The sequence below is a fragment of the Salmo trutta genome, chromosome 38 (assembly GCF_901001165.1).
Source record: "Salmo trutta chromosome 38, fSalTru1.1, whole genome shotgun sequence".
Classification (NCBI taxonomy): Eukaryota; Metazoa; Chordata; class Actinopteri; order Salmoniformes; family Salmonidae; genus Salmo; species Salmo trutta.
Genome location: NC_042994.1, coordinates 32,487,935 through 32,515,609, shown reverse-complemented (window position 1 = coordinate 32,515,609; position 27,675 = coordinate 32,487,935). Strand labels below are relative to the sequence as shown.

Genomic DNA, 27,675 nt, shown 5'->3' with positions numbered 1-27,675 from the left:
TACTTATTGTATTTTGTTTAATTCATATAACAACATTCCAACCTTGTTCAGCATTATCTTTTCCAATTATGGCATTATAACATTATTTGTATCTATTTGCATCAGTTTCAATATTGGACCCTTATTTTGAAGGCAAACTGCAAATTCCATTGTGGCTCATCCTTATTCTAGCTACCATCACACATGTGCTTTTCCGACCTGATACAATAATAACTTGCAACCTGCACGGTCTCAGACAGAGTAGGGAGAAGAGCAACGGTCGGTAGTTGAGATCTGCCGCGTGCACAGAAGAACCACACTAGAACCGGACAGAAAAAAACAACTGAAAACCTGTCAGACCGTTGGAGAACTGAACTCGAACGTGCCTGAGAGAAAACGAAGCCTTTGTTTTCAGAAGCACCAGGGAACCGAACCAGAGGAAAGATGATGAGTTTTCTGCCATACTTCTCCGCTGAGACCTGGACCCTCCTGGCCCTCCTCATCACCCTAATAGTAGTGTAAGGTCTTACATCAAATCAAATGTTATTTGTCACATTTATCGTAGTTAACCGGTGTAGACTAACAGTGAAATGCTTAGTTAGGGGTCCTCTTCCAACAATGCAAGATAATATATATATTTTGTATACTTCTCTAGAACATATTACTAGTTAACTTGTGTGTACAGGTATGGGTACTGGCCCTATGGTGTTTTCACTAAGATGGGCATCCCTGGTCCCAAACCCCTACCTTACGTTGGCACAATGATGGAGTATAAAAAGGTTAGTACCCATTCAGAATAAACATCTCTCTCATATTTTAAACAGTAGTGTTATTTTTCCCCCCATGTAAAACAATATATTGAGAAGGAAAAAGAGGACTAGCAGGTTGTTTGAACAATAGATAAATAAAAGGTAATATGAGACATGATCAGTGTAGAAGTTGTGTTGCTTGACCCTGGGGACCATAGTAAAGAACAAACCCTCCTCAACCCTCACCTGTTTCAGGTGTGTTCTCTGTTCAGGTGTAAGACACACCTACATGACCTCCTAGGGCATGAATCAGCTGTTTCCTCTCTCTATCTCTATCTCTATCTCTATCTCTATCTCTCTCTCTCTCTCTCTCTCTCTCTCTCTCTCTCTCTCTCTCTCTCTCTCTCGCTACAGGGCATCACAAACTTTGACACAGAGTGCTTTCAGAAGTATGGGAGAATCTGGGGGTGAGTTCAGTTGGCTGTACCGTACTAGGATGACTTACAACTGTACTATGCTCTTTCCTTACAATTCATCACCTGCTCGAGCTGTCATGTGACCATGAATAATAATATCAACGACAACCAGAATAATGTTTTCTATGTCATTTTATAAGAGGTGGTTAATAAATGTGTGGGTTTCCAGTGTTGGGTAGGTTACTTTCTAAATGTAATCTGTTACAGTTACTAGTTTTACCTGTCCAACATTACCCCAAACTAAGTAACGTAATCTGATTACATTCAGTTACTAGTTTTACCTGTCCAACATTACCCAAAGCTCAGTAACGTAATCTGATTACATTCAGTTACTAGTTTTACCTGTCCAACATTACCCCAAACTCAGTAACGTAATCTGATTACATTCAGTTACTTTTAGATGACTTTCCCTTTATTAAGAGGAAATACATTTTACTTCCTGGGTTGGTTATGTAGGCTTCTTCTAACATATCACTTTCTACTGTTAGGTTCTAAATGAACCTAGTAAAACTCACGGATGATTAGTAAAGCTTAAATCAAGTTTATTCGCCCATTAAGGTCAATACAGCTGCATCAGACAAAAGACATATTCACATAAGCACTGATATTTAACCCTTTCTCCTACGCTGAGTCTCCTCTTACACATCTGAACAGCCAATACAGCCAATATAACCCTGTGTGTTTGTCCTCTGCGAAGAATCTATGATGCGAGGCAGTCTGTTCTGTGTACCATGTAGGTGTATATATAGTGGTTAAAGCCAGGTGTGTTTCTCCTCTGTGAAGGATCTATGATGGGAGGCAGCCTGTTTTGTGTATCATGGACAAAAGCATGATCAAGACCATCCTGATTAAAGAGTGTTACAACATTTTCATCAACCGCAGGGTGAGACACACACACACACACACACACACACACACACACACACACACACACACACACACACACACACACACACACACACACACACACACACACACACACATCCCCTAATAATAATCTGAATAATAATAATCCTAACATTATTACTGATATTATTAATACATTATTTGTGGCATTCATTATTCATACATTTTAACTTCTTATGGATGGTGGCAGTATTGAGTAGCTTGGATGACTGACGTGCCCAGAGTAAACTGCCTGCTACTCACTCCCAGAAACTATGATATGCATATTATTAGTAGATTTGGATAGAAAACACTCTGAAGTTTCTAAAACTGTTTGAATGATGTCTGTGAGTATAACTTGAACTCCTATGGCAGGCAAAAACCTGAGAAAAAATCCAATCCAAACAGGAAGTGGTCTGTAGGACTTCAATTAATTCCCTATTCAAACTACAGTATCTGTGGGGTCATGTTGCACTTCCTAAGGCTTCCACTAGATGTCAACAGTCTTTAGAACCTTGTTTGAGGCTTCTACTGTAAAGCGATGAAGAATAAGAGCTACTGGTGTCAGAACACTGCCAGCAGGGCATGAGCCTCAGGCATGTGCGCTCACGTGAGAGGTACCTCAGTTCCATTGCATTTCTGAAGACAAAGGATTTCTCCAGTTGAAACTTTATTGCGGATTTACGATAAAAACATCCTAAAGATTGATTCTATACATCGTTTGACATGTTTCAACGAACTGTAATGGACATTTTTGAGTTTTCGTCTGACATGCGCTGAATTTGGATTTGTGAACTGAAGGCGCGAACAAAAAGGAGGTACTTGGACATAAAGGATGAAATTTATCGAACAAAACCAACACTTATTGTGGACCTGGGAATCCTTGGAGTGCATTCTGATGAAGATCATCAAAGGTAAGTGAATATTTATAATGCTATTTCTGACTATTGTTGACTCCAACATGGCGGATATGTTGTATGCATGTTTTTGTGTCTGAGCGCCGTACTCAGATTATTGCTTTTTCGGTAAAGCTTTTTTGAAATCTGACACAGCGGTTGCATTAAGGAGAAGTTGATCTAAAGTTCCATGTATAACACTTGTATTTTCATGAACATTTATGATGAGTATTTCTGTAAATTGATGTGGCTCTCTGCAAAATCACCGCGTGTTTTGGAGGAAAAACATTACTGAGATTTTTGGATATAAATATGAACTTTATCGAACAAAACATACAGGTATTGTGTAACATGAAGTCCTATGAGTGTCATCTGATGAAGATCATCAAAGGTTAGTGATTAATCTCCCCCCCAAGATGGCGTAGCAGTTCAGACGTCCTTTACCCTAATCTTGTCGTTTCCCGTGTATATATATATTTACATATTTTTTCTTAGCATTATCTTTTTACATTTTTTTCTTCTAAACTCAACCTCAAACCCATTTTCATTGGCTAACGTTGGAGTTCAGCTAGCCACGGTTAGCTGTCCTCAGCTATCCATTAGCTCGAAAAGCTATCGCCAGTTTTTGTACAGCGCGACTCAGACCAGAGCACACCGGACCTATTCTCTCTCCTTTCCCCGATTTCTACCGCAGGCTCTGGACATTTACACCTGGATCTTGCAGCTAACTAGCTGCTACCTGAGTGACTATTGGCAACGTCGGTCCCGGAATTAACACACATTATCCCGGAGCTAGCCAGCTGAAGAGTTCCGTCAGCCACTCGTGGGCTTTTCCTGAGCTAGCCAGCTGAAGTGTCTCCTGCGGCCAGCTAATCGTTAGCTGTCTTTTCGGCTGCGATCTGAATAGGTCTATCGGACACTTTTCTTGGGCCACTATAACTAACTATTTTGCCAACTTGGACTGGTCCCCCCTTCCACACGGAACCCCGCTAACCCACAGACGGAAACGCACGAGGTGGCTAAAAACAGACCTCCCTCCATCTTCCACCAGCTTGCTACCTATGGCCCGGCTAGCTGTCTGAATCTCACTGGACCCTTTGATCACTCGGCTAAGCATGCCTCTCCTCAATGTCAATATGCAATGTCTATTGCTGTTCTGGTTAGTGTTTATTGGCTTATTTCACTGTAGAGCCTCTAGCCCTGCTCATTATACCTTATCCAACCTCTCAGTTCCTCCACCCACACATGCTATGACATCTTCTGGTTTCAATGATGTTTCTAGAGACAATATCTCTCTCATCATCACTAATTGCCTAGGTTTACCTCCTCTGTATTCACATCCCACCATACCTTTGTCTATACATTATACCTTGAAGCTATTTTATCGCCCCCAGAAACCTGCTCATTTTTCTCTCTATTCTGGACGTCACAGACGACCAATTCTTATAGCTTTTAGCCGTACCCTCATACTCATTCTTCTCTGCTCCTCTGGGGATGTAGAGGTGAATCCAGGCCCTGCAGTGCCTGGCTCCACTCCTCCTCCCCAGGCGCTCTCTTTTGATGACTTCTGTAACCGTAATAGCCTTGGTTTCATGCATGTTAACATTAGAAGCCTCCTCCCTAAGTTTGTTTTATTCACTGCTTTAGCACACTCTGCCAACCCGGATGTCCTAGCTGTGTCTGAATCTTGGCTTAGGAAGTCCACCAAAAACTCTGAAATCTTCATCCCTAACTACAACGTTTTCAGACAAGATAGAACGACCAAAGGGGGCGGTGTTGCAATATACTGCAGAGATAGCCTGCAGAGTTCTGTCCTGCTATCCAGGTCTGTACCCAAACAATTTGAACTTCTACTTTTAAAAATCCACCTCCCAAAAACAAGTCTCTCACCGTCGCCGCCTGCTATAGACCCTCCTCGGCCCCTAGCTGTGCTCTGGACAACATATGTGAACTGATTGCCCCCCATCTATCTTCAGAGCTCGTGCTACTAAGTGACCTAAACTGGGACATGCTTAACACCCCAGCCATCCTACAATCCAAGCTTGATGCCCTCAATCTCACACAAATTATTAATGAACCCACCAGGTACAACCCCAAAGCCGCAAACACTGGCACCCTCATAGATATCATCCTAACCAACTTGCCCTCTAAATACACCTCTGCTGCTTTCAACCAAGATCTCAGCGATCACTGCCTCATTGCCTGCACCCGTAATGGTTCAGCGGTCAAACGACCTCCACTCATCACTGTCAAACGCTCCCTGAAACATTTCAACGAGCAAGCCTTTCTAATCGACCTGGCCCTGGTATCCTGGAAGGATATTGACCTCATCCCTTCAGTACAGGATGCCTGGTTATTTTTTAAAAATGCCTTCCTCACCATCTTAAATAAGCATGCCCCTTTCAAGAAATTTAGAACCAGGAACAGATATAGCCCTTGGTTCTCCCCAGACCTGACTGCCCTTAACCAACACAAAAATATCCTGTGGCGTTCTGCATTAGCATCGAACTGCCCCCGCGATATGCAACTTTTCAGAGAAGTTAGAAACCAATACACACAGGCAGTTAGAAACGCCAAGGCTAGCTTTTTCAAACAGAAATTTGCTTCCTGCAACACAAACTCTAAACAGTTCTGGGACACTGTAAAGTCCATGGAGAATAAGAACACCTCCTCCCAACTGCCCACTGCACTGAGGATAGGAAACTCTGTCACCACCAATAAGCCCACTATAATTGAGAATTTCAATAAGCATTTTTCTACGGCTGGCCATGCTTTCCACCTAACTACCCCTACTGCATTCAACAGCACTGCAACCCCCACAGCTACTCGCCCAAGCCTCCCCCATTTCTCCTTCTCCCAAATCCATTCAGCTTATGTTCTGAAAGAGCTGCAAAATCTGGACCCCTACAAATCAGCTGGGCTTGACAATCTGGACCCTGGTCATGGGTGCACCTCAGCCATGCTCAAGGTCCTAAATGACATTGTAACCGCCATCGATAAGAAACAATACTGTGCTGCCGTATTCATTGACCTGGCCAAAGCTTTTGACTCTGTTAATCACCACATCCTCATCGGCAGACTCAGTAGCCTTGGTTTCTCAAACGATTGCGTCGCCTGGTTCACCAACTACTTCTCTGATAGAGTTCAGTGTGTCAAATCGGAGGGCCTGCTGTCCGGACCTCTGGCAGTCTCTATGGGGGTACCACAGGGTTCAATTCTTGGGCCAACTCTTTTCTCTGTATACATCAATGATGTCGCTCTTGCTGCTGGTGAATCTCTGATCCACCTCTACGCAGACGACACCATTCTGTATACTTCTGGCCCTTCTTTGGACACTGTGTTAACAACCCTCCAGACGAGCTTCAATGCCATACAACTCTCCTTCCGTGGTCTCCAACTGCTCCTAAATACAAGTAAAACTAAATGCACGCTCTTCAACCGATCGCTGCCTGCACCTGCCCGCCTCTCCAGCATCACTTCTCTGGACGGTTCTGACTTAGAATTTGTGGACAACTACAAATCCCTAGGTGTCTGGTTAGACTGTAAACTCTCCTTCCAGACTCACATCAATCATCTCCAATCCAAAGTTAAATCTAGAATTGGCTTCCTATTTCGCAACAAAGCATCCTTCACTCATGCTGCCAAACATACCCTCGTAAAACTGACCATCCTACCAATCCTCGACTTCGGCGATGTCATTTACAAAATAGCCTCCAATACCCTACTCAACAAGCTGGATGCAGTCTATCACAGTGCCATCCGTTTTGTCACCAAAGCCCCATATACTACCCACCACTGCAACCTGTACGCTCTCGTTGGCTGGCCTTCGCTTCATAATCGTCGCCAAACACATTGGCTCCAGGTCATCTACAAGACCCTGCTAGGTAGTCCCCCCTTATCTCCGCTCACTGGTCACCATAGCAGCACCCACCTGTAGCACGCGCTCCAGCAGGTATATCTCTCTGGTCACCCCTAAAGCCAACTCCTCCTTTGGTCGTCTCTCCTTCCAGTTCTCTGCTGCCAATGACTGGAACGAACTACAAAAATCTCTGAAACTGGAAACACTTATCTCCCTCACTAGCTTTAAGCACCAGCTATCAGAGCAGCTCCCAGATCACTGCACCTGTACATAGCCCATCTATAATTTAGCCCAAACTACTACCTCTTCCCCTACTGTATTTATTTATTTAATTTATTATTTTGCTCCTTTGCACCATATTATTTATATTTTAACTTTGAACTTTCTTCAAATTATAAATTTACCATTCCAGTGTTTTACTTGCTATACTTTATTTACTTTGCCACCATGGCCTTTTTTGCCTTTACCTCCCTTATCTCACATAATTTGCTCACATTGTATATAGTCTTATTTTCGTCTACTGTATCATTGATTGTATGTTGTTTTACTCCATGTGTAACTCTGAGTTTTTGTATGTTGTCGAACTGCTTTGCTTTATCTTGGCCAGGTCGCAATTGTAAATGAGAACTTGTTCTCAACTTGCCTACCTGGTTAAATAAAGGTGAAAAAAATCTTCCCTCTATTTCTGCTTTTTGTGACTCCTCTCTTTGTCTGGAAAATGGCTGTGTTTTTGTGTGTGTTGGCACTGACCTAACATAATCATATGGTTTGTTTTAGCTGTAAAGCCTTTTTGAAATCAGACACTGTGGATGGATTAACAAGAAGTAAAGCCTTAAATGGTGAATAATACTTGTATGTTTGAGGAATTTTAATTATGAGATTTTTGTTGTTTTGAATTTGCCGCCCTGCACTTTCACTGGCTGTCATCATATCGATCCCGCTAACGGGATCAAGCCATAACAGGTTTTAAAGTAGTGTAAATATTATGTAAATACTATGATCAATATTAAATCATATCATTGTTACAACTGTCCTCCATGTTTTAGAACTTCTGTCTGAATGGTGAGCTGTTTGATAATTAATACAACTGTCCTCCATGTTTTAGAATTCTGTCTGAATGGTGAGCTGTTTGATCATTAATACAACTGTCCTCCATGTTTTAGAACTTCTGTCTGAATGATGAGCTGTTTGATCATTAATACAACTGTCCTCCATGTTTTAGGACTTCCATCTGAACGGTGAGATGTTTGATGCGTTGTCCGTTGCCGAGGACGATACATGGAGACGGATCCGTAGTGTCCTCTCTCCTTCCTTTACCTCTGGACGACTAAAAGAGGTAGAACCATCCCTCCATCTCTCCCTTTCTATGATTTATCAACTTGTTATAAACTCTTTATAACTTGTTATAACTCTTTATTAACTCATTATAGCTTGTTATAAACTATTTACTAACTCATTATATCTTGTTAGAAACTCTTTACTAAATCAAATCACATTGTATTAGTCGCAAACACATATTAAGCAGATGTTATTGCGGGTGTAGTGAAATGCTTGTGTTCCTAGCTCCAACAGTGCAGTAATATCTAACAATACACAACAATACACACAAGTCTAAAAGTAAAATTAAGAAATATAGAAATATTAGGATGAGCAATGGAGAAGTCTGGAGTATGAAAATACAGTTGAAGTCGGAACTTTACATACACTTAGGTTGGAGTCCATTAAACTAGTTTTTCAACCACTCCACAAATTTCTTGTTAACAAACTATAGTTTTGGCAAGTCGGTTAGGACATTTACTTTGTGCATGACACAAGTAATTTTTCCAACAATTGTTTACAGACAGATTTCACTTATAATTCACAGTATCACAATTCCAGTGGGTCAGAAGTTTACATACACTAAGTTGACTGTGCCTTTAAAAAGCTTGGAAAATTCCAGAAATGGATGTCATGGCTTTAGAAGCTTCTGATAGGCTAATTGATATAATTTGAGTCAATCGGAGGTGTACCTGTGGATGTATTTCAAGGCCTACCTTCAAACTCAGAGCCTCTTTGCTTGACATCATGGGAAAATCAAAAGAAATCAGCCAAGACCTCAGAAATATTATTGTAGACCTCCACAAGTCTGGTTCATCCTTGGGAGCAATTTCCAATCGCCTGAAGGTGCCACGTTCATCTGTACAAACAATAGTACGCAAGTATAAGCACCATGTGACCACGCAGCCGTCATACTGCTCAGGAAGGCAACGCGTTCTGTCTCCTAGAGATGTACGTTCTTTGGTGCGAAAAGTACAAATCAATCCCAGAACAACAGCAAATGACCTTGTGAAGATGCTGGAGGAAACAGGTACAAAAGTATCTATATCCACAGTAAAACGAGTCCTATATCGACATAACCTGAAAGGCCACTCAGCAAGGAAGAAGCCACTGCTCAAAAACCGCCATAAAAAAGCCAGACTACGGTTTGCAACTGCACATGGCGACAAAGATTGTACTTTTTGGAGAAATGTCCTTTGGTCTGATGAAACAGAAATAGAACTGTTTGGCCATAATGAGCATTGTTATGTTTGGAGGAAAAAGGGGTAGGCTTGCATGCCGAAGAACACCATCCCAACTGTGGAGCACGAGGGTGGCAGCATCATGTTGTGGGGGTGCTTTGCTGCTGGAGGGACTGGTGCACTTCACAAAATAGATGGCATCATGAGGCAGGAAAATTATGTGGATATATTGAAGCAACATCTCAAGACATCAGTCAGGAAGTTAAATCTTGATCACAAATGGGTCTTCCAAATGAACAATGACCCCAAGCATCCTTCCAAAGTTGTGGCAAAATGGCTTAAGAACAACAAAGTCAAGGTATTGGAGTGGCCATCACAAAGCCCTGACCTCAATCCCATAGAAAATGTGTGGGCAGAACTGAAAAAGCGTGTGCGAGCAAGGAGGCCTACAAACCTGACTCAGTTACACCAGCTCTGTCAGGAGGAGTGGGCCAAAATTCACACAACTTATTGTGGGAAGCTTGTGGAAGGCTACCCGGAATGTTTGACCCAAGTTAAACAATTTAAAGGCAAGGCTACCAAATACTAATTGAGCGTATGTAAACTTCTGACCCACTTGGAATGCGATGAAAGAAATACAAGCTGAAATAAACCATTCTCTCTACTATTATTCTGACATTTCATATTCTTAAAATAAAGTTGTGATTCTAACTGACGTAAAACAGGGAATTTTTACTCGGATTAAATGTCAGGAATTGTGAAAAACTGAGTTTAAATGTATTTGGATAAGGTGCATTTAAACTTGCGACTTCAACTCTCTATATATGTATATATGTGATGTATAGACATTATGGACAGTATGTGGATAGAATATATAGCATATCTGTGGAATACATGGATAGAATATATATATACAGCAATAGCTGAATAGGATGAGCCTTGACTAGAAACAATATATACCATGTATTCAGAAAGTATTCAGACCCATTTACTTTTTCCACATTTTGTTACATTAAAGCCTTATTCTAAAATGTATTACATTTTTTTTAAATCCTCTATCTACACACAATACCCCATAATGACAAAGCGAAAATCGTTTTTAAGAAATGTTTGCAAATGTATTAAAAATCTAAAACAGATACCGTATTAACATAAGTATTCAAAGGTGGAGTCATGCGTCCTCTTAAACATGACCCGCCTGACCACCTACTTCCTGTTTCACTGGATGTCAGCAGCACTAATGTGAAACACAGTTCGACTGACAACCGGAGTCAGCTTGCAGGTGACCAGCCCTGTCACCTAGAGTCGCTAGAGCACGATAAGCCAAGGTCCCGGACGGCGCTGGGCCAATTGTGTGCCATCCTATGGGGTTCACGGTCACGGTCGGTTGTGACATAGCCTGGGATCGAACACCAGGCGGTGCAGTGCTTTTGACCGCTGCACCACCCAGGACCCCTATCTTCTTCATTCATATATAGGACTAGAATTAGATGCAGATGGATTTCACTTCTCTTCGCAAAGATTTTATGGTTATATGGGTCTGAATAAATAACTGCTATAGTTTACTGCCATCTGAATGGTTATGGGTCTGAATTAATAACTGTTATAGTTTACCACCATCTGAATGGTTATGGGTCTGAATGGTTATGGGTCTGAATGGTTATGGGTCTGAATGGTTATGGGTCTGAATAAATAATGTTATAGTCTACCACCATCTGAATGGTTATGGGTCTGAATGGTTATGGGTCTGAATTAATAACTGCTATAGTCTACCACCATCTGAATGGTTATGGGTCTGAATAAATAACTGCTATAGTCTACCACCATCTGAATGGTTATGGGTCTGAATGGTTATGGGTCTGAATGGTTATGGGTCTGAATGGTTATGGGTCTGAATGGTTATGGGTCTGAATTAATATCTGCTATAGTCTACCACCATCTGAATGGTTATGGGTCTGAATGGTTATGGGTCTGAATTAATATCTGCTATAGCCTACCACCATCTGAATGGTTATGGGTCTGAATAAATAACTGTTATAGTTTACCACCATCTGAATGGTTATGGGTCTGAATTAATAACTGCTATAGTTTACCGCCATCTGAATGGTTATGGGTCTGAATAAATAACTGCTATAGTTTACCACCATCTGAATGGTTATGGGTCTGAATTAATAACTGCTATAGTCTACCACCATCTGAATGGTTATGGGTCTGAATAAATAACTGTTATAGTTTACCACCATCTGAATGGTTGTGGGTCTGAATGGTTATGGGTCTGAATAAATAACTGTTATAGTCTACCACCATCTGAATGGTTATGGGTCTGAATAAATAACTGCTATAGTCTACCACCATCTGAATGGTTATGGGTCTGAATAAATAACTGCTATAGTTTACCACCATCTGAATGGTTATGGGTCTGAATGGTTATGGGTCTGAATTAATAACTGCTATAGTCTACCACCATCTGAATGGTTATGGGTCTGAATGGTTATGGGTCTGAATTAATAACTGTTATAGTCTACCACCATCTGAATGGTTATGGGTCTGAATGGTTATGGGTCTGAATTAATAACTGTTATAGTCTACCACCATCTGAATGGTTATGGGTCTGAATGGTTATGGGTCTGAATAAATAACTGCTATAGTCTACCACCATCTGAATGGTTATGGGTCTGAATAAATAACTGCTATAGTTTACCGCCATCTGAATGGTTATGGGTCTGAATGGTTATGGGTCTGAATAAATAACTGCTATAGTCTACCACCATCTGAATGGTTATGGGTCTGAATAAATAACTGCTATAGTTTACCGCCATCTGAATGGTTATGGGTCTGAATGGTTATGGGTCTGAATGGTTATGGGTCTGAATAAATAACTGCTATAGTTTACCGCCATCTGAATGGTTATGGGTCTGAATAAATAACTGCTATAGTCTACCACCATCTGAATGGTTATGGGTCTGAATAAATAACTGCTATAGTTTACCACCATCTGAATGGTTATGGGTCTGAATAAATAACTGCTACAGCTTACCACCATTGTGCGTTCACTCTTTCAAACTACCGATTTCTATTGGCTGCTCTATTTAACATTCAGCAAACAAGAGCTTGCATCCCTCTTCGATTAGTCTATTTGTATAGGAAATGCAACAACAACAACAATGTCCAGCAAGCTATTCTAGTCTAGCTTTTCCTGAATGGGAATCCAAGAGCTAAGGAGCATAATTTACTTGTGTCTCTTAGTTATTTATCCCAGGAAAAGGGACTGGTTTTGTGCGTTAATCTCGATATCCGGGTTATGGCCATTCAACCCTAATCATGAAGCAGCACTCTGCTAACCTCTCTCTCTCTCTCTCTCTCTCTCTCTCTCTCTCTCTCTCTCTCTCTCCTCTCTCTCTCTCTCTCTCTCTCTCTCTCTCTCTCTCTCTCTCTCTCTCCTCTCTCTCTCTCCTCTCTCTCTCTCTCTCTCTCTCTCTCTCTCTCTCTCTCTCTCTCTCTCTCTCTCTCTCTCTCTCTCTCTCTCTCTCTATGTATATATGTTTGGTATCATGAAGCAGCACTCTGTTAACCACTCTCTCTGTCTCTTTCTACCTCTCTCTCTACATCTCTACCTCTCTCTCGCTACTTCTATCTCTCTACCTCTCTCTCTCTACCTCTCCACCTCTCCTCTCTCTCCCTCTTCTCTAGATGTTTGGTATCATGAAGCAGCACTCTGCTAACCTGCTGAACGGAATGAAGAAGCAGGCAGATAAAGACCAGACTATCGAAGTGAAGGAGTGAGTCCTGACCTCTAACCTCTGACTTTTCACCTTACACCCCTGAGTCTTAATTGTAATACACATACATACATATATATATTATAACATATAAATATATATATATCATATACACTACCGTTCAAAAGTTTGGAGTCACTTAGAAATGTCCTTGTTTTTGAAAGAAAAGCAATTTTTTGGACCATTTAAATAACGTCAAATTTATCAGAAAAACAGTGTAGACATTGTTAATGTTGTAAATGACTATTGTAGCTGGAAACTGATTATTTTTTATGGAATATCTACAGAGGCATACAGAGGCCCATTATCAGCAACCATCACTCCTGTGTTCCAATGGCACGCTGTGTTAGCTAATCCAAGTTTATCATTTAAATGGCTAATTGATCCTTAGAAAACCCTTTTGCAATTATGTTAGCACAGCTGAAAACTGTTGTTCTGATTAAAGAAGCAATAAAACTGTCCTTCTTTAGACTAGTTGAGTATCTAGAGCATCAGCATTTGTGGGTTCGATTGCCGGCTCAAAATGCCCAGAAACAAAGAACTTTCTTCTGAAACTCGTCAGTCTATTCTTGTTCTGAGAAATGAAGGCTATTCCATGTGAGAAATTGCCAAGAAACTGAAGATCTCGTACAACGCTGTGTACTACTTCCTTCACAGAACAGCGCAAACTGGCTCTAACCAGAATAGAAAGAGGAATGGGAGGCCCCGGTGCACAACTGAGCAAGAGGACAAGTACATTAGTGTCTAGTTTGAGAAACAGACGCCTCACAAGTCCTCAACTGGCAGCTTCATTAAATAGTACCTGCAAAACAACAGTCTCAACGTCAACAGTGAAGAGGCGACTCCGGGATGCTGGCCTTCTAGGCAGAGTTTCAAAGAAAAAGCCATATCTCAGACTGGCCAATAAAAAAAAAGATTAAGATGGGCAAAGAACACAGACACTGGACAGAGGAACTCTGCCTAGAAGGCCAGAATCCCGGAGTCGCCTCTTCACTGTTGACGTTGAGACTGGTGTTTTGCGGGTACTATTTAATGAATCTGCTAGCTGGTCAGTAGTCTTAGTCAGTAGTTGTGTGGTCTAGAGGTCGACGAATTACATGGCCGACTAATTAAGGCCGAATTCAAGATTTCATAACAATCGGTGATCGGCCTTTTTGGACGCCGTTTATGTCCGATTATATTGCATTCCACGAGGAGACTACGTGGCAGGCTGACCCCCTGTTACAGCATCAAAAGGACCTTGTGGCTGCAAGGAGCCAAGGTAAGATGCTAGCTAGCATTAAACTTAACTTATAAAAAAACAATCAATCTTCACATAATCACTAGTTAACTACACATGGTTGATGATATTACTAGATTAACTAGCTTGTTCTGCATTGCATATAATCAATGTGGTGCCTGTTAATTTATCATCGAGTCACAGCCTACTTCAACTTGATGATTTAACAAATGCGCATTCGCCAAAAAAAGCACAATCGTTGCAATAACGTACCTAACAATAAACATCAATGCCTTTCTTAAAATCAATACACAAGTATATTTATTTAAACCTGCATATGTAGTTAAAAGAAATTCATGTTAGCAGGCAATATTAACTAGGGAAATTGTGTCACTTCTCTTGCGTTCAGTGCAATCAGAGTCAGGGTATATGCAGCAGTTTGGGCCGCCTGGCTCGTTGCGAACTGTTGAAAGGCCATTTATTAAGAACAAAGCCCGTAATTAATTTGCAAGAATATTAAATAACTATGACATAACATTTAAGGTTGTGTAATGTAACAGTAATATTTAGGCTTAGGGATGCCACCCTTTCGATACAATACGGAACGGTTCCGTATTTCACTGAAAGAATAAACGTTTTGTTTTCGAAATGAGAGGTTTGACCATATTAATGACCAAAGGCTCGTATTTCTGTGTGTTTATTATATTATGATTAAGTATATGAATTGATATTTGATAGAGCAGTCTGACTGAGCGGTGGTAGGCAGCAGCAGGCTCGTAAGCATTCATTCAAACAGCAGCTCTTAGCAATGCTGGGATGCACAGTGCTGTTTATGACTTCAAGCCTGTCAACTCCCGAGATTAGGCTGGCATACTAAAGTGCCTATAAGAACATCCAATAGTCAAAGGTATATGAAATACAAATCGTATAGAGAGAAATAGTCCTATAATTCCTATAATAACTACAACCTAAAACTTCTTAACTGGGAATATTGAAGACTCATGTTAAAAGGAACCACCAGCTTTCATATGTTCTCATGTTCTGAGCAAGGAACTTAAACGTTAGCTTTTTTACATGGCACATATTGCACTTTTACTTTCTTCTCCAAAACTGTGTTTTTGCTTTATTTAAACCAAATTGAACATGTTTCATTATTTATTTGAGACTAAATAGATTTATTTATGTATTATATTAAGTTAAAATAAAAGTGTTCATTGTTCATTCAGTATTGTTGTAATTCTCATTTATTACAAATATATAAAAATCGGCCAATTAATCGATGTCAGCGTTTTTTGGTCCTCCAATAATCAGTATCGGTATCGGCGTTGAAAAATCATAATCGGTCGACCTCTAGTGTGGTCAGTACATGTGTGGTCAATACCTGTGTGGTCAATACTTGTGTGGTCAGTAGCTGTGGTCAGTAGTTGTGTGGTCAGTGGTTGTGTGGTCAGTGGTTGTGTTGTCAGTAAATGTGTGGTTGTGGTCAATAGTTGTGTGGTCAGTAGTTGTGCGGTCAGTAGTTGTGTGGTCAGTAGTTGTGCGGTCAGTGGTTGTGCGGTCAGTAGTTGTGCGGTCAGTGGTTGTGCGGTCAGTGGTTGTGGGGTCAGTGGTTGTGGGGTCAGTGGGTGTGGGGTCAGTGGTTGTGGGGTCAGTGGTTGTGGTCAGTGATTGTGGTCAGTAGTTGTGTGGTCTGTAGTTGTGTGGTCAGTGGTTGTGGGGTCAGTGGTTGTGGTCAGTGATTGTGGTCAGTGATTGTATGGTATTTGATCCCCTGCTGATTTTGTACGTTTTCCCACTGACAAAGAAATGATCAGTCTATAATTTTAATGGTAGGTTTCTTTGAACAGTGAGAGACAGAATAACAACAAAAAAATCCTGAAAACGCATGTCAAAAATGTTATAAAGTGATTTGCATTTTGCAGAGTTTGAGAAAAAAAAACTTGAGTTCTAATGGTCAATAGCGAATTGTAAATAGGAGTTGGGTTTCAGTTGTGGAATGTCACTCCTGAACTCAGAGCAACGTGTTCTATGTGGGCCACATTTTCATTGGTCTGTACAATGAGTCTGTAGTGGGATACTTGTTATTTGGCCATTGGCCAAGTTGTCCTGCAAGGACTTCTGATTGGTCAGGCTAGGGTGGGGGGTTATAAGTGGCATCTTGTCCTTTGTTCTGGGGGGGGGAAAGCTGAGGACAGGGGGAGACTGAATATCTGCCTCCCAGCATAACATCTTGATTTGTCCTCTCTGAATAAACCTGTTTCTCTCCCCCTGATTTGCTTTGACGTTTATGTTATTGAAGAATAACATATTGCTAACAGTAGTTGTGCGGTCAGTAGTTGTGTGGTTCAAATCAAATCAGAGGCCGAGCAATTGCCGTACCAGGCAGGCAGTGTGGTCAGTAGTTGTGTAGTTGTGGTCAGTAGTTGTGTAATTGTGGTTGTGTTGCAGGTTCTTTGGGCCCTACAGTATGGACGTGGTCACCAGCACAGCCTTCAGTGTGGACATTGACTCTCTGAACAACCCTTCAGACCCCTTCGTCTCCAATGTCAAGAAGATGATCAAGTTTGACCTGTTAAACCCACTGTTCTTCCTAGTCGGTGAGACCACACACACACACACACACACACACACACACACACACACACACACACACACACACACACACACACACACACACACACACACATGCACACACACAAGGACGCAGACTTATACTTTTTAATCATATGAAGTTGTAAACCTTTCTATAAAATGTTACTCTCCTTCTCCAGCTTTGTTTCCCTTCACAGGTCCTATCTTGGAGAAGATGAAGTTTTCTTTCTTCCCGACTGAGGTGACGGACTTCTTTTACGCCTCGCTGGCTAAGATCAAATCTGGACGTGACGCTGGGAACTCAACTGTAATCATGTTTTATATTTGATTGTAATGTTGATATTTCCTTTTAGAATCTGTTTGTGTCGTTGTGATTGGACGAGATCTAGTACATGTTTGTGATGGTTGTGATTGGACCAGATCCATTAGAATCGGTTTGTGTTGGTTGTGATTGGACGAGATCCAGAAGAATATGTTTGTGTTGGTTGTGATTGGACGGATTTGACCTCATGTCTTTCTGCTTCCAGAGTCGGGTGGATTTCTTACAACTGATGATCGACTCTCAGAAAGGCAGCGACACAAAGACAGGAGAGGATCAGACTAAAGGTACCTGCTGAACAAACATCTGTAAACTACTGTTACCAACACACACCTGTAAAATACTGTAACAAACACACACCTGTAAACTATTGTTACCAACACACACCTGTTACCAACACACACCTGTAAAATACTGTAACAAACACACACCTGTAAACTACTGTTACAAACACACACCTGTAAACTAATGTTACAAACACACACCTGTAAACTACTGTTACAAACACACACCTGTAAACTACTGTTACAAACACACACCTGTAAACTACTGTTACAAACACACACCTGGAAACTACTGTTACAAACACACACCTGTAAACTACTGTTACAAACACACACCTGTAAACTACTGTTACACACACCTGTAAACTACTGTTACAAACACACACATGGAAACTATTCTCTCTCTCTCCCTCTCTCCCTCCACAGGACTGACTGATCATGAGATCTTGTCTCAGGCCATGCTCTTCATCTTCGCCGGCTACGAGACCAGCAGCAGTACTATGAGTTTCCTGGCCTATAACCTGGCAACCAACCCCCATGTCATGACCAAACTGCAGGAGGAGATAGATACTGTATTCCCCAACAAGGTAACCCCCACACCATGACCAAACTGCAGGAGGAGATAGATACTGTATTCCCCAACAAGGTAAACCCCACACCATGACCAAACTGCAGGAGGAGATAGATACTGTGTTCCCCAACAAGGTAACCCCCACACCATGACCAAACTGCAGGAGGAGATAGATACTGTGTTTCCCAACAAGGTAACCCCCACACCATGACCAAACTGCAGGAGGAGATAGATACTGTGTTCCCCAACAAGGTAACCCCCACACCATGACCAAACTGCAGGAGGAGATAGATACTGTGTTCCCCAACAAGGTAACCCCCACACCATGACCAAACTGCAGGAGGAGATAGATACTGTGTTCCCCAACAAGGTAACCCCCACACCATGACCAAACTGCAGGAGGAGAAATATACTGTGTTCCATTTACATTACATTTACGTCATTTAGCAGACACTCTTATCCAGAACGACTTACAAATTGGTGCATTCACCTTATGAGGAGAGAGTTAGCTTTAGCAGTGCAGAGAGCCTCCGTGACACAGAGAAGAGCAGTCTCAGTTGAATGACCAGTCTTGAAACCTGACTGATTTGGGTCAAGAAGGTCATTCTGAGAGAGATAGCAAGAGAGCTGGCCAAGGACGGCACGCTCAAGAGTTTTGGAGAGAAAAGAAAGAAGGGATACTGGTCTGTAGTTGTTGACATCGGAGGGATCGAGTGTAGGTTTTTTGAGAAGGGGTGCAACTCTCGCTCTCTTGAAGACGGAAGGGACGTAGCCAGTGGTCAAGGATGAGTTGATGAGCGAGGTGAGGTAAGGGAGTAGGTCTCCGGAAATGGTCTGGAGAAGAAAGGAGGGGATAGGGTCAAGCGGGCAGGTTGTTGGGCAGCCGGCCGTCACAAGTCTGGAGAGAGAGGGGAGAAAGAGGTCAAAGCATAGGGTAGGGCAATGTGAGCAGGACCAGCGGTGTCGTTTGACTTAACAAACAAGGATCGGATGTCGTCAACCTTCTTTTCAAAATGGTTGACAAAGTCATCCGCAGAGAGGGAGGAGGGGGGGAGGAGGATTCAGGAGGGAGGAGAAGGTGGCAAAGAGCTTCCTAGGGTTAGAGGCAGATGCTTGGAATTTAGAGTGGTACAAAGTGTCTTTAGCAGCAGAAACAGAGGAAGAAAATGTGGAGAGGAGGGAGTGAAAAGATGCCAGGTCCGCAGGGAGCTAGTTTTCCTCCATTTCCGCTCGGCTGCCCGGAGCCCTGTTTTGTGAGCTCGCAATGAGTCGTCAAGCCACGGAGCAGGAGGGGAGGACCGAGCCGGCCGGGAGGATAGGGGACATAGAGAGTCAAAGGATGCAGAAAGGGAGGAGAGGAGGGTTGAAGAGGCAGAATCAGGAGATTGGTTGGAGAAGGATTGAGCAGAGGGAAGAGATGATAGGATGGAAGAGGAGAGAGTAGCAGGAGAGAGAGAGCGAAGGTTGGGACGGCGCAATACCATCTGAGTAGGGACAGAGTGAGTAGTGTTGGGGAGAGCGAGAGGGAAAAGGATACAAGGTAGTGGTCGGAGACTTGGAGGGGAGTTGCAGTGAGATTAGTAGAAGAACAGCATCTAGTAAAGATGAGGTCAAGCGTATTGCCTGCCTTGTGAGTAGGGGGGGACAGTGAGAGGGTGAGGTCAAAAGAGGAGAGGAGTGGAAAGAAGGAGGCAGAGAGAAATTAGTCAAAGGTAGACGTAGGGAGGTTAAAGTCACCCAGAATTGTGAGGGGTGAGCCATCCTCAGGAAAGGAACTTATCAAGGTGTCAAGCTCATTGATGAACTCTCCAAGGGAACCTGGAGGGCGATAAATGATAAGAATATTAAGCTTGAATGGGCTAGTGACTGTGACAGCATGGAATTCAAAGGAGGAGATAGACAGATGGGTCAGGGGAGAAAGAGAGAATGTCCACTTGGGAGAGATGAATATTCCAGTGCCTCCACCCCGCTGACCAGATGCTCTCGGGGTATGCGAGAACACGTGATCAGACGAGGAGAGAGCAGTAGGAGTAGCAGTGTTTTCTGTGGTAATCCATGTTTCCGTCAGCGCCAAGAAGTCGAGGGACTGGAGGGTAGCATAGGCTGAGATGAACTCTGCCTTGTTGGCCGCAGACCGGCAGTTCCAGAGGCTGCCGGAAACCTGGAATTCCACGTGGGTCGTGCGCGCTGGGACCACCAGGTTAGAGTGGCAGCGGCCACGCGGTGTGAAGCGTTTGTATGGCCTGTGCAGAGAGGAGAGAACAGGGATAGACAGACACATAGTTGACAGGCTACAGGAGAGGCTACGCTAATGCAAAGGAGATTGGAATGAAAATTAACTAAACAACTGGGGAAGCGAGAGAGCAGGGCCTCCCTCACTAACCATTCACTGAAACACTCAAATATAACTTTTCCAACTTCCACTTTACAAATTATAATTGATGTAAACTACAGTGGTTCAATGTTTCCAGGAATAGGCTCAAACTTAGTTTATTCAGCTAGATAACTTGGTACAGTATTCTTCCGTGAAACCCACCCAGTGCACCGTGTCCTATGACGCCGTAGCTAACTAGCATGCTAGCATCCAATAACACACGGTTAGCACCAATACTTGGTTACAACAAACTACCAATGGATCATTCGTGTCCGTGTCTAGTTCCTTTCATAACGCAGAAGTAATTAAACGTTGGCTAGCTAACACAAAGTCAGTCCTGCTAGCTACACAAGTGGACTACACAACTCAAAAGTTCAGAAAGTTAAGCTTACGTTGCAAAAATCTTATTGGCAAAAAATGATACAGTACTGCTATCTGCTAGAGTTGGCTAGCTAGCAGTGGCTGCGTTTACCTTTATCTTTTATCTTTGATACATAGACAACTATGTAGCTAGCTAACATTACACTAATCAAATCGTTCTGTTGTAAAGTATTTAATTTCTACAGTACTGCTAGTTGGTAAAGTTGGCTAGCTAGCAGTGGCTGTGGTGTTGTGGTGTTGACGCCATTTGGAAAACGGCGCGAACTAACAAATACAGTTGGCTAGCTAACCTTGTTAGTTTCTCAAAGTTAGTTTCTCAAACCTACACCTTTAGCTACACCTTTATCCTTGATGCAAAGACATCTATGTAGCTAGCTAGCTAACATTACACTAATCAAATCGTTCCAATGTAATGAAATGTAATATTACCTGCGGAGCGAAGTACAGCACGACTACTCACTCCAGCAACCGCTCTGGTTCCCCAACAAGGTAACCCCCACACCATGACCAAACTGCAGGAGGAGATAGATACTGTGTTCCCCAACAAGGTAACCCCCACACCATGACCAAACTGCAGGAGGAGATAGATACTGTGTTCCCCAACAAGGTAACCCCCACACCATGACCAAACTGCAGGAGGAGATAGATACTGTGTTCCCCAACAAGGTAACCCCCACACCATGACCAAACTGCAGGAGGAGATAGATACTGTGTTCCCCAACAAGGTAACCCCCACACCATGACCAAACTGCAGGAGGAGATAGATACTGTGTTCCCCAACAAGGTAACCCCCACACCATGACCAAACTGCAGGAGGAGATAGATACTGTGTTCCCCAACAAGGTAACCCCCACACCATGACCAAACTGCAGGAGGAGATAGATACTGTGTTCCCCAACAAGGTAACCCCCACACCATGACCAAACTGCAGGAGGAGATAGATACTGTGTTCCCCAACAAGGTAACCCCCACACCATGACCAAACTGCAGGAGGAGATAGATACTGTGTTCCCCAACAAGGTAACCCCCACACCATGACCAAACTGCAGGAGGAGATAGATACTGTGTTCCCCAACAAGGTAACCCCCACACCATGACCAAACTGCAGGAGGAGATAGATACTGTGTTCCCCAACAAGGTAACCCCCACACCATCCCCAACAGATGTGGTGAGGTACTGATGTGTGTGTAACCCTGGTGCCAGATGTGGTGAGGTACTGATGTGTGTGTAACCCCGGTGTCAGATGTGGTGAGGTTCTGATTTGTATCTAACCCCGGTGCAGGCTCCAATCCAGTACGAAGCTCTGGTGCAGATGGACTATTTGGACTGTGTGTTGAACGAGTCTCTGAGACTGTACCCCATCTCCCCACGACTGGAGAGGGTCGCCAAGAAGACAGTGGAGATCAACGGCATCGTCATCCCCAAAGACTGCGTTGTCCTGGTTCCCACGTGGACCCTCCACCGTGACCCAGAGATCTGGTCAGACCCTGAGGAGTTCAAACCAGAGAGGTACTGGACCGCACCGTAACCACAATCCAACCATAACACAACCTTAATACAACCACAGTACAACCATAACACAACCACAGCACAACCATAACACAACCATAACACAACCACAATTCAAACATAACACAACCACAATACAATCACAATTCAACCATAACACAACCACAATACAATCACAATTCAACCATAACACAACCATAACACAACCACAACACAATCACAATTCAACCATAACACAACCATAACACAACCACAATGTATTTAAAAATGTAATAAAATGTATGCACTCTACTGTAAGTCGCTCTGGATAAGAGCATCTGCTAAAATGACTAAAATGTAAAAAAAAAAAAACACAATGCAAACACAATACAACCACAATACAACCACAATACAACCATAACACAACCACAATACAACCCCAATACAACCATAATACAGCCATAACATAACTACAATACAATCATAACACAACCATAATACAAACACAAGAGCATTAGTTCATTTTGTTAACCACAACTACAGTGCATTATAATACTGCAGTGCAATGTGTAATATGACTGAACCACAACCACAAATTGACTACAATACAATGTGTAATATGACTGAACCACAACCACAAATCAACTACAATACAATGTGTAATATGTCTGCCCTCTCCCTGTCCAGGTTCAGTAAGGAGAACAAGGAGTCTATTGATCCGAACACGTACATGCCGTTTGGGGCGGGGCCCAGGAACTGTATCGGGATGCGTTTCGCCCTGATCATGATCAAACTGGCCATGGTCGAGATCCTCCAGAGTTTCACTTTCTACGTCTGTGACGAGACCGAGGTGAGACGCTCACCTGAGCAGACAGAATATGACATCATCAAACATCAGTAGCATTCATAGATAGAGGCTGCACTTGCCGCCTCATGTACATACTACCTCAATTGCCTTGACCAACCAGTGCCCCCGCACATTGGCTAACCGGGCTATCTGCATTGCTAACCAGGCTATCTGCATTGCTATCTGCAAGGTCATCACCTGTTTTAACATGGTCACCACTTATTTTAGCATGGTCATCGCCTGTTTTAACATGGTCATCACCTGTTTTAGCATGGTCAGCACCTGTTCTAACATGGTCAGCGCCTGTTTTAACATGGTCAGCACCTGTTTTAACATGGTCAGCACCTGTTTTAAAATAGCCAGCACCTGTTTTTTCAAGGTCAGCTCCTGTTGTAACATGGTCAGCACTTGTTTTAGCATGGTCACCATCTGTTTTAACTTTTGACCATCTGTTTTATAATGTTCACCACCTGTTTTAACATGGCCACCACCAGTTTTAACATGGTCACCACCTGTTTTAACATGGACCTGTTTTAACATGGTTATCACCTGTATAAACAAGGTCACCACCTCTTAACATGGTCACCACCTATTTAATATGGTCACCACCTATTTTGGTCACGGTGAGCGCCTGTTTTAACATGAGCACCACCTGTTTTAACAAGGTCAGCACCTTTTTTGGGGGGTCAGCAAAAAATAAATGTGCACCTGTTTTAACATGGTCAGCACCTGTTGTAACATGGTCAGCATATGTTTCAACATGGTCAGAGTCTTATTTAGCATGGTCACCACCTGTTTGTTAAATCCTCACCACCTGCTTTATCATGGTCACCATCTGGTTTATCATGGTCACCACCTGTTTTAACATGTTAACCACCTGTTTTAACAAGGTCACCCCCTGTTTTAACATGGTCACCACATATTTTAGCATGTTCAGCACCTGTTTTAACATGGTCAGCACCTGTTTTAACATGGGCGCCACCTGTATTATGATGGTCAGCACATTTTTTGGCGTGATTAGCACTGTTGGACCTGTTTTAACATGGGCACCACCTGTATTAACAAGGTCAGCACCTGTTTTATGATGGTCAGCACCTGTTTTATGATGGTCAGCACCTGTTTTATGATGGTCAGCACATTTTTTTGCATGGTCAGCACATTTTTTTGCATGGTCAGCACATTTTTTTGCATGGTCAGCGCCTGTTTTAACATGAGCACCACCTGTTTTAGCAAGGTCAGCACCTGTTTTTTTTGTTGGTCAGCAAAAAAAATATGGTTTAGCACCATTTTTAACATGGTCAGCACCTATTTTAGCATGGTCAGCGCCTGTTTTAACATGGTCGCCACCTATTTTAGCATGGTCAGCGCCTGTTTTAACATGGTCATCATCTGTTTTAGCATGGTCAGCACCTGTTTTAACATGGTCAGCACCTGTTTTATAATGGTCAGCACCTGTTTTAACAAGGTCCGGGCCTTTTTAACATGGTCCCGTGTGGCTCAGTTAGTAGAGCATGGTGTTTGTAATGCCAGGGTTGTGGGTTCGATTCCCACGGGGAAAAAATGTATGAAATGTATACATTCACTACTGTAAGTCACTCTGGATTAGAACGTCTGCTAAAATGTAAAATGTAAATGTTAACATGTTTAGCACTTTTTTTACCATCATCAGCACCTGTTTTAGAGTGGTCAGAACTTGTTACATGGTCACCACCTGTTTTAACATGGTCAGCATCTGTTTTAGCATGGTCAGCTCCTTTTATAACATGGTCAGCGCCTGTTATAACATGGTCAGTGCCTGTTTTATCATGGTCAGCATCTGTTTAAGCATGGTCACCACCTGTGTTTTAACATGGCCACCACCTGTTTTAGCATGGTCAGCGTCTATTTTATCATGGTCACCACCTGTTTTAACATGGTCACAACCTGTTTTAACATGGACCTGTTTTAACAAGGTCAGCTCCTGTTTTAACATGGACCTGTTTTAACATGGTCAGCTCCTGTTTTAACATGGACCTGTTTTAACATGTTCACCACCTGTTTTAACATGTTCAACACCTGTTTTAACATGGTCACCACCTGTTTTAACATGGTCAGCTCCTGTTTTAACATGGACCTGTTTTAACACGGTCAGCTCCTGTTTTAACATGGACCTGTTTTAACATGTTCACCACCTGTTTTAACATGTTCAACACCTGTTTTAACATGGTCACCACCTGTTTTAACATGGTCAGCGACTGTTTTAAAATGGTAAGAACCTGTTGTAACATGGTCAGCACCTGCTTAAACATGGTCAGTCTTATTTAGCATGGTCACCACCTGTTTGTTACATCGTCACCACCTGTTTTAGAATGGTCACCATCTGGTTTAACATGGTCACCACCTGTTTAAACAAGGTCACCACCTGTTTTAACATGGTCAGCACCTGTTTTAACATGGTCAGCACCTGTTTTAACATGGTCACTGACTTTTTTAACATGGTCAGCGACTGTTTTAACATGGTCAGCGACTGTTTTAACATGGTGATCACCTGTTACTTGGTCACCACCTGTTTTAACATGGTCACCACCTGTTTAACATGGTAACTGACTGTTTAAACATGGTCGGCAACTGTTTTAACCAGGTCAGCACCTGTGTTAGCATGGCCACCACCTGTTGTTACTTGGTCAGCACCTGTTTTAGCATGGTCATCATCTGTTTTAGCATGGTCACCACCTGTTTTATAATTGTCACCATCTGTTTTAACATGGTCACTACCTGTTTTAACATGGACCTGTTTTAACATGGTCACCACCTGTTTTAACATGGTCACCATCTCTTTTAGCATGGTCACCACCTGTTGTAGCATGATCACCACCTGTTTAACTTGGTCAGCAACTGTTTTAACATGGTCAGCGACTGTTTTAACATGGTCAGCACATGTTTTAACATGTTCATCACCTGTTACATGGTCACCTCCTTTTTTAACATGGTCACCACCTGTTTAACATGGTCACTACTTGTTTTAACATCACCAGCACCTGTTCTAGCATGGTTTACACATGTTACATGGTCACCACCTTTTTAACATGATCACCACCTGTTGTAACATGGTCATCCCCTGTTTTAACATGATCAGTGCCTATTTTAACATGTTCAGCGCCTGTTTTAACATGGTCAGCCCCTGTTTTAACATGGTCACCTTCTGTTTTAACATGGTCATCATTTATTTTAACATGGTCTCTGCCTGTTTTAACATGGTCACTGCCTGTTTTAACATGGTCACCACCTGTTTTAACATGGTCACCACCTGTTTTAACATGGTCACCGCCTGTTTTAACATGGTCACCACCTGTTTTGCTTGGTCACCACCTGTTTTGCTTGGTCACCGCCTGTTTAAACATGGTCACCGCCTGTTTAAACATGGTCACTGCCTGTTTCAACATGGTCACTGCCTGTTTAACATGGTCACTGCCTGTTTAACATGGTCACCACCTGTTTTGCTTGGTCACCGCCTGTTTAAACATGGTCACCGCCTGTTTAAACATGGTCACCGCCTGTTTAAACATGGTCACTGCCTGTTTCAACATGGTCACTGCCTGTTTAACATGGTCACCACCTGTTTTAACATGGTCAGTGCCTGTTTTAACATGGTCACCACCTGTTTTAACATGGTCAATGCCTTTTGTAACATTGTCAGCACCGGTTTTAACATGGTCATCATCTGTTTTAACATGGTCTGTTATTCTCTATAGATCCTGTTGGAGACGGAAAACAAGGGTTATGTTCTGTTCTGTTGTTCTCTATAGATCCTGTTGGAGATGGACAACCAGGGTTATGTTCTGTTCTGTTGTTCTCTATAGAACCTGTTGGAGATGGACAACCAGGGTTATGTTCTGTTATGTTGTTCTCTATAGATCTGTTGGAGATGGACAACCAGGGTTCTGTTCTGTTCTGTTGTTCTCTATAGATCCCGTTGGAGATGGACAAGCAGCTTCTGCTGATGCCAAAACGACCAATCAAAATGCGGCTGGAGCCCCGTATCAACACCTCTAGCAACACCACCGCCACCTCTCTTTAGTGTCCAACAACGTGACCAAATGCAGGAGTACCGTACCCTACCCTGGAATACCATACCATAGATAGATAGATAGATCTATCGATCGATCACGCCATCTATCTACCTACCTATCCCTCTTTCTAACTATACTGAACAAAAATCTAAACGCAACATGGAACAATTTAAAAGATTTTGCTCTGCTACAGTTCACTTAAGGAAATTAATCAATTTACATAAATGAATTAGGCCCTAATCTACAGATTTCACATGACTGGGCAGGGAAGCAGCCATGGCTGGGCCTAGGAGGGCATAGGTCCACCCACTTGGGAGCCAAGCTGACCCACTGGGGAGCTAGGCTCAGCCACTCAGAATGAGTTTTTCACACAAAAGGGCTTTATTACAGATAGAAATACTCCTCCGCACGCCCCCTCCCCTGCTGACGA

At 42.6% G+C, this 27,675-nt stretch overlaps 1 protein-coding gene across 1 annotated transcript; it reads left to right on the top strand.

Moving 5' to 3' along the window:
• The first annotated feature begins 223 nt into the window (after nt 1–223).
• LOC115178669 (cytochrome P450 3A27) lies at nt 224–27,317 on the top strand. Its single transcript, XM_029739939.1, has 13 exons — nt 224–497; nt 665–758; nt 1,143–1,195; nt 1,988–2,087; nt 8,067–8,180; nt 13,033–13,121; nt 16,789–16,937; nt 17,112–17,239; nt 17,460–17,538; nt 17,962–18,122; nt 22,144–22,370; nt 23,037–23,199; nt 27,143–27,317. Exons 1-13 carry the CDS (start codon nt 424–426, stop codon nt 27,251–27,253), a joined length of 1,542 nt encoding a protein of 513 aa, XP_029595799.1. The 5' UTR covers nt 224–423; the 3' UTR covers nt 27,254–27,317.
• The last annotated feature ends 358 nt before the right edge of the window (nt 27,318–27,675 follow it).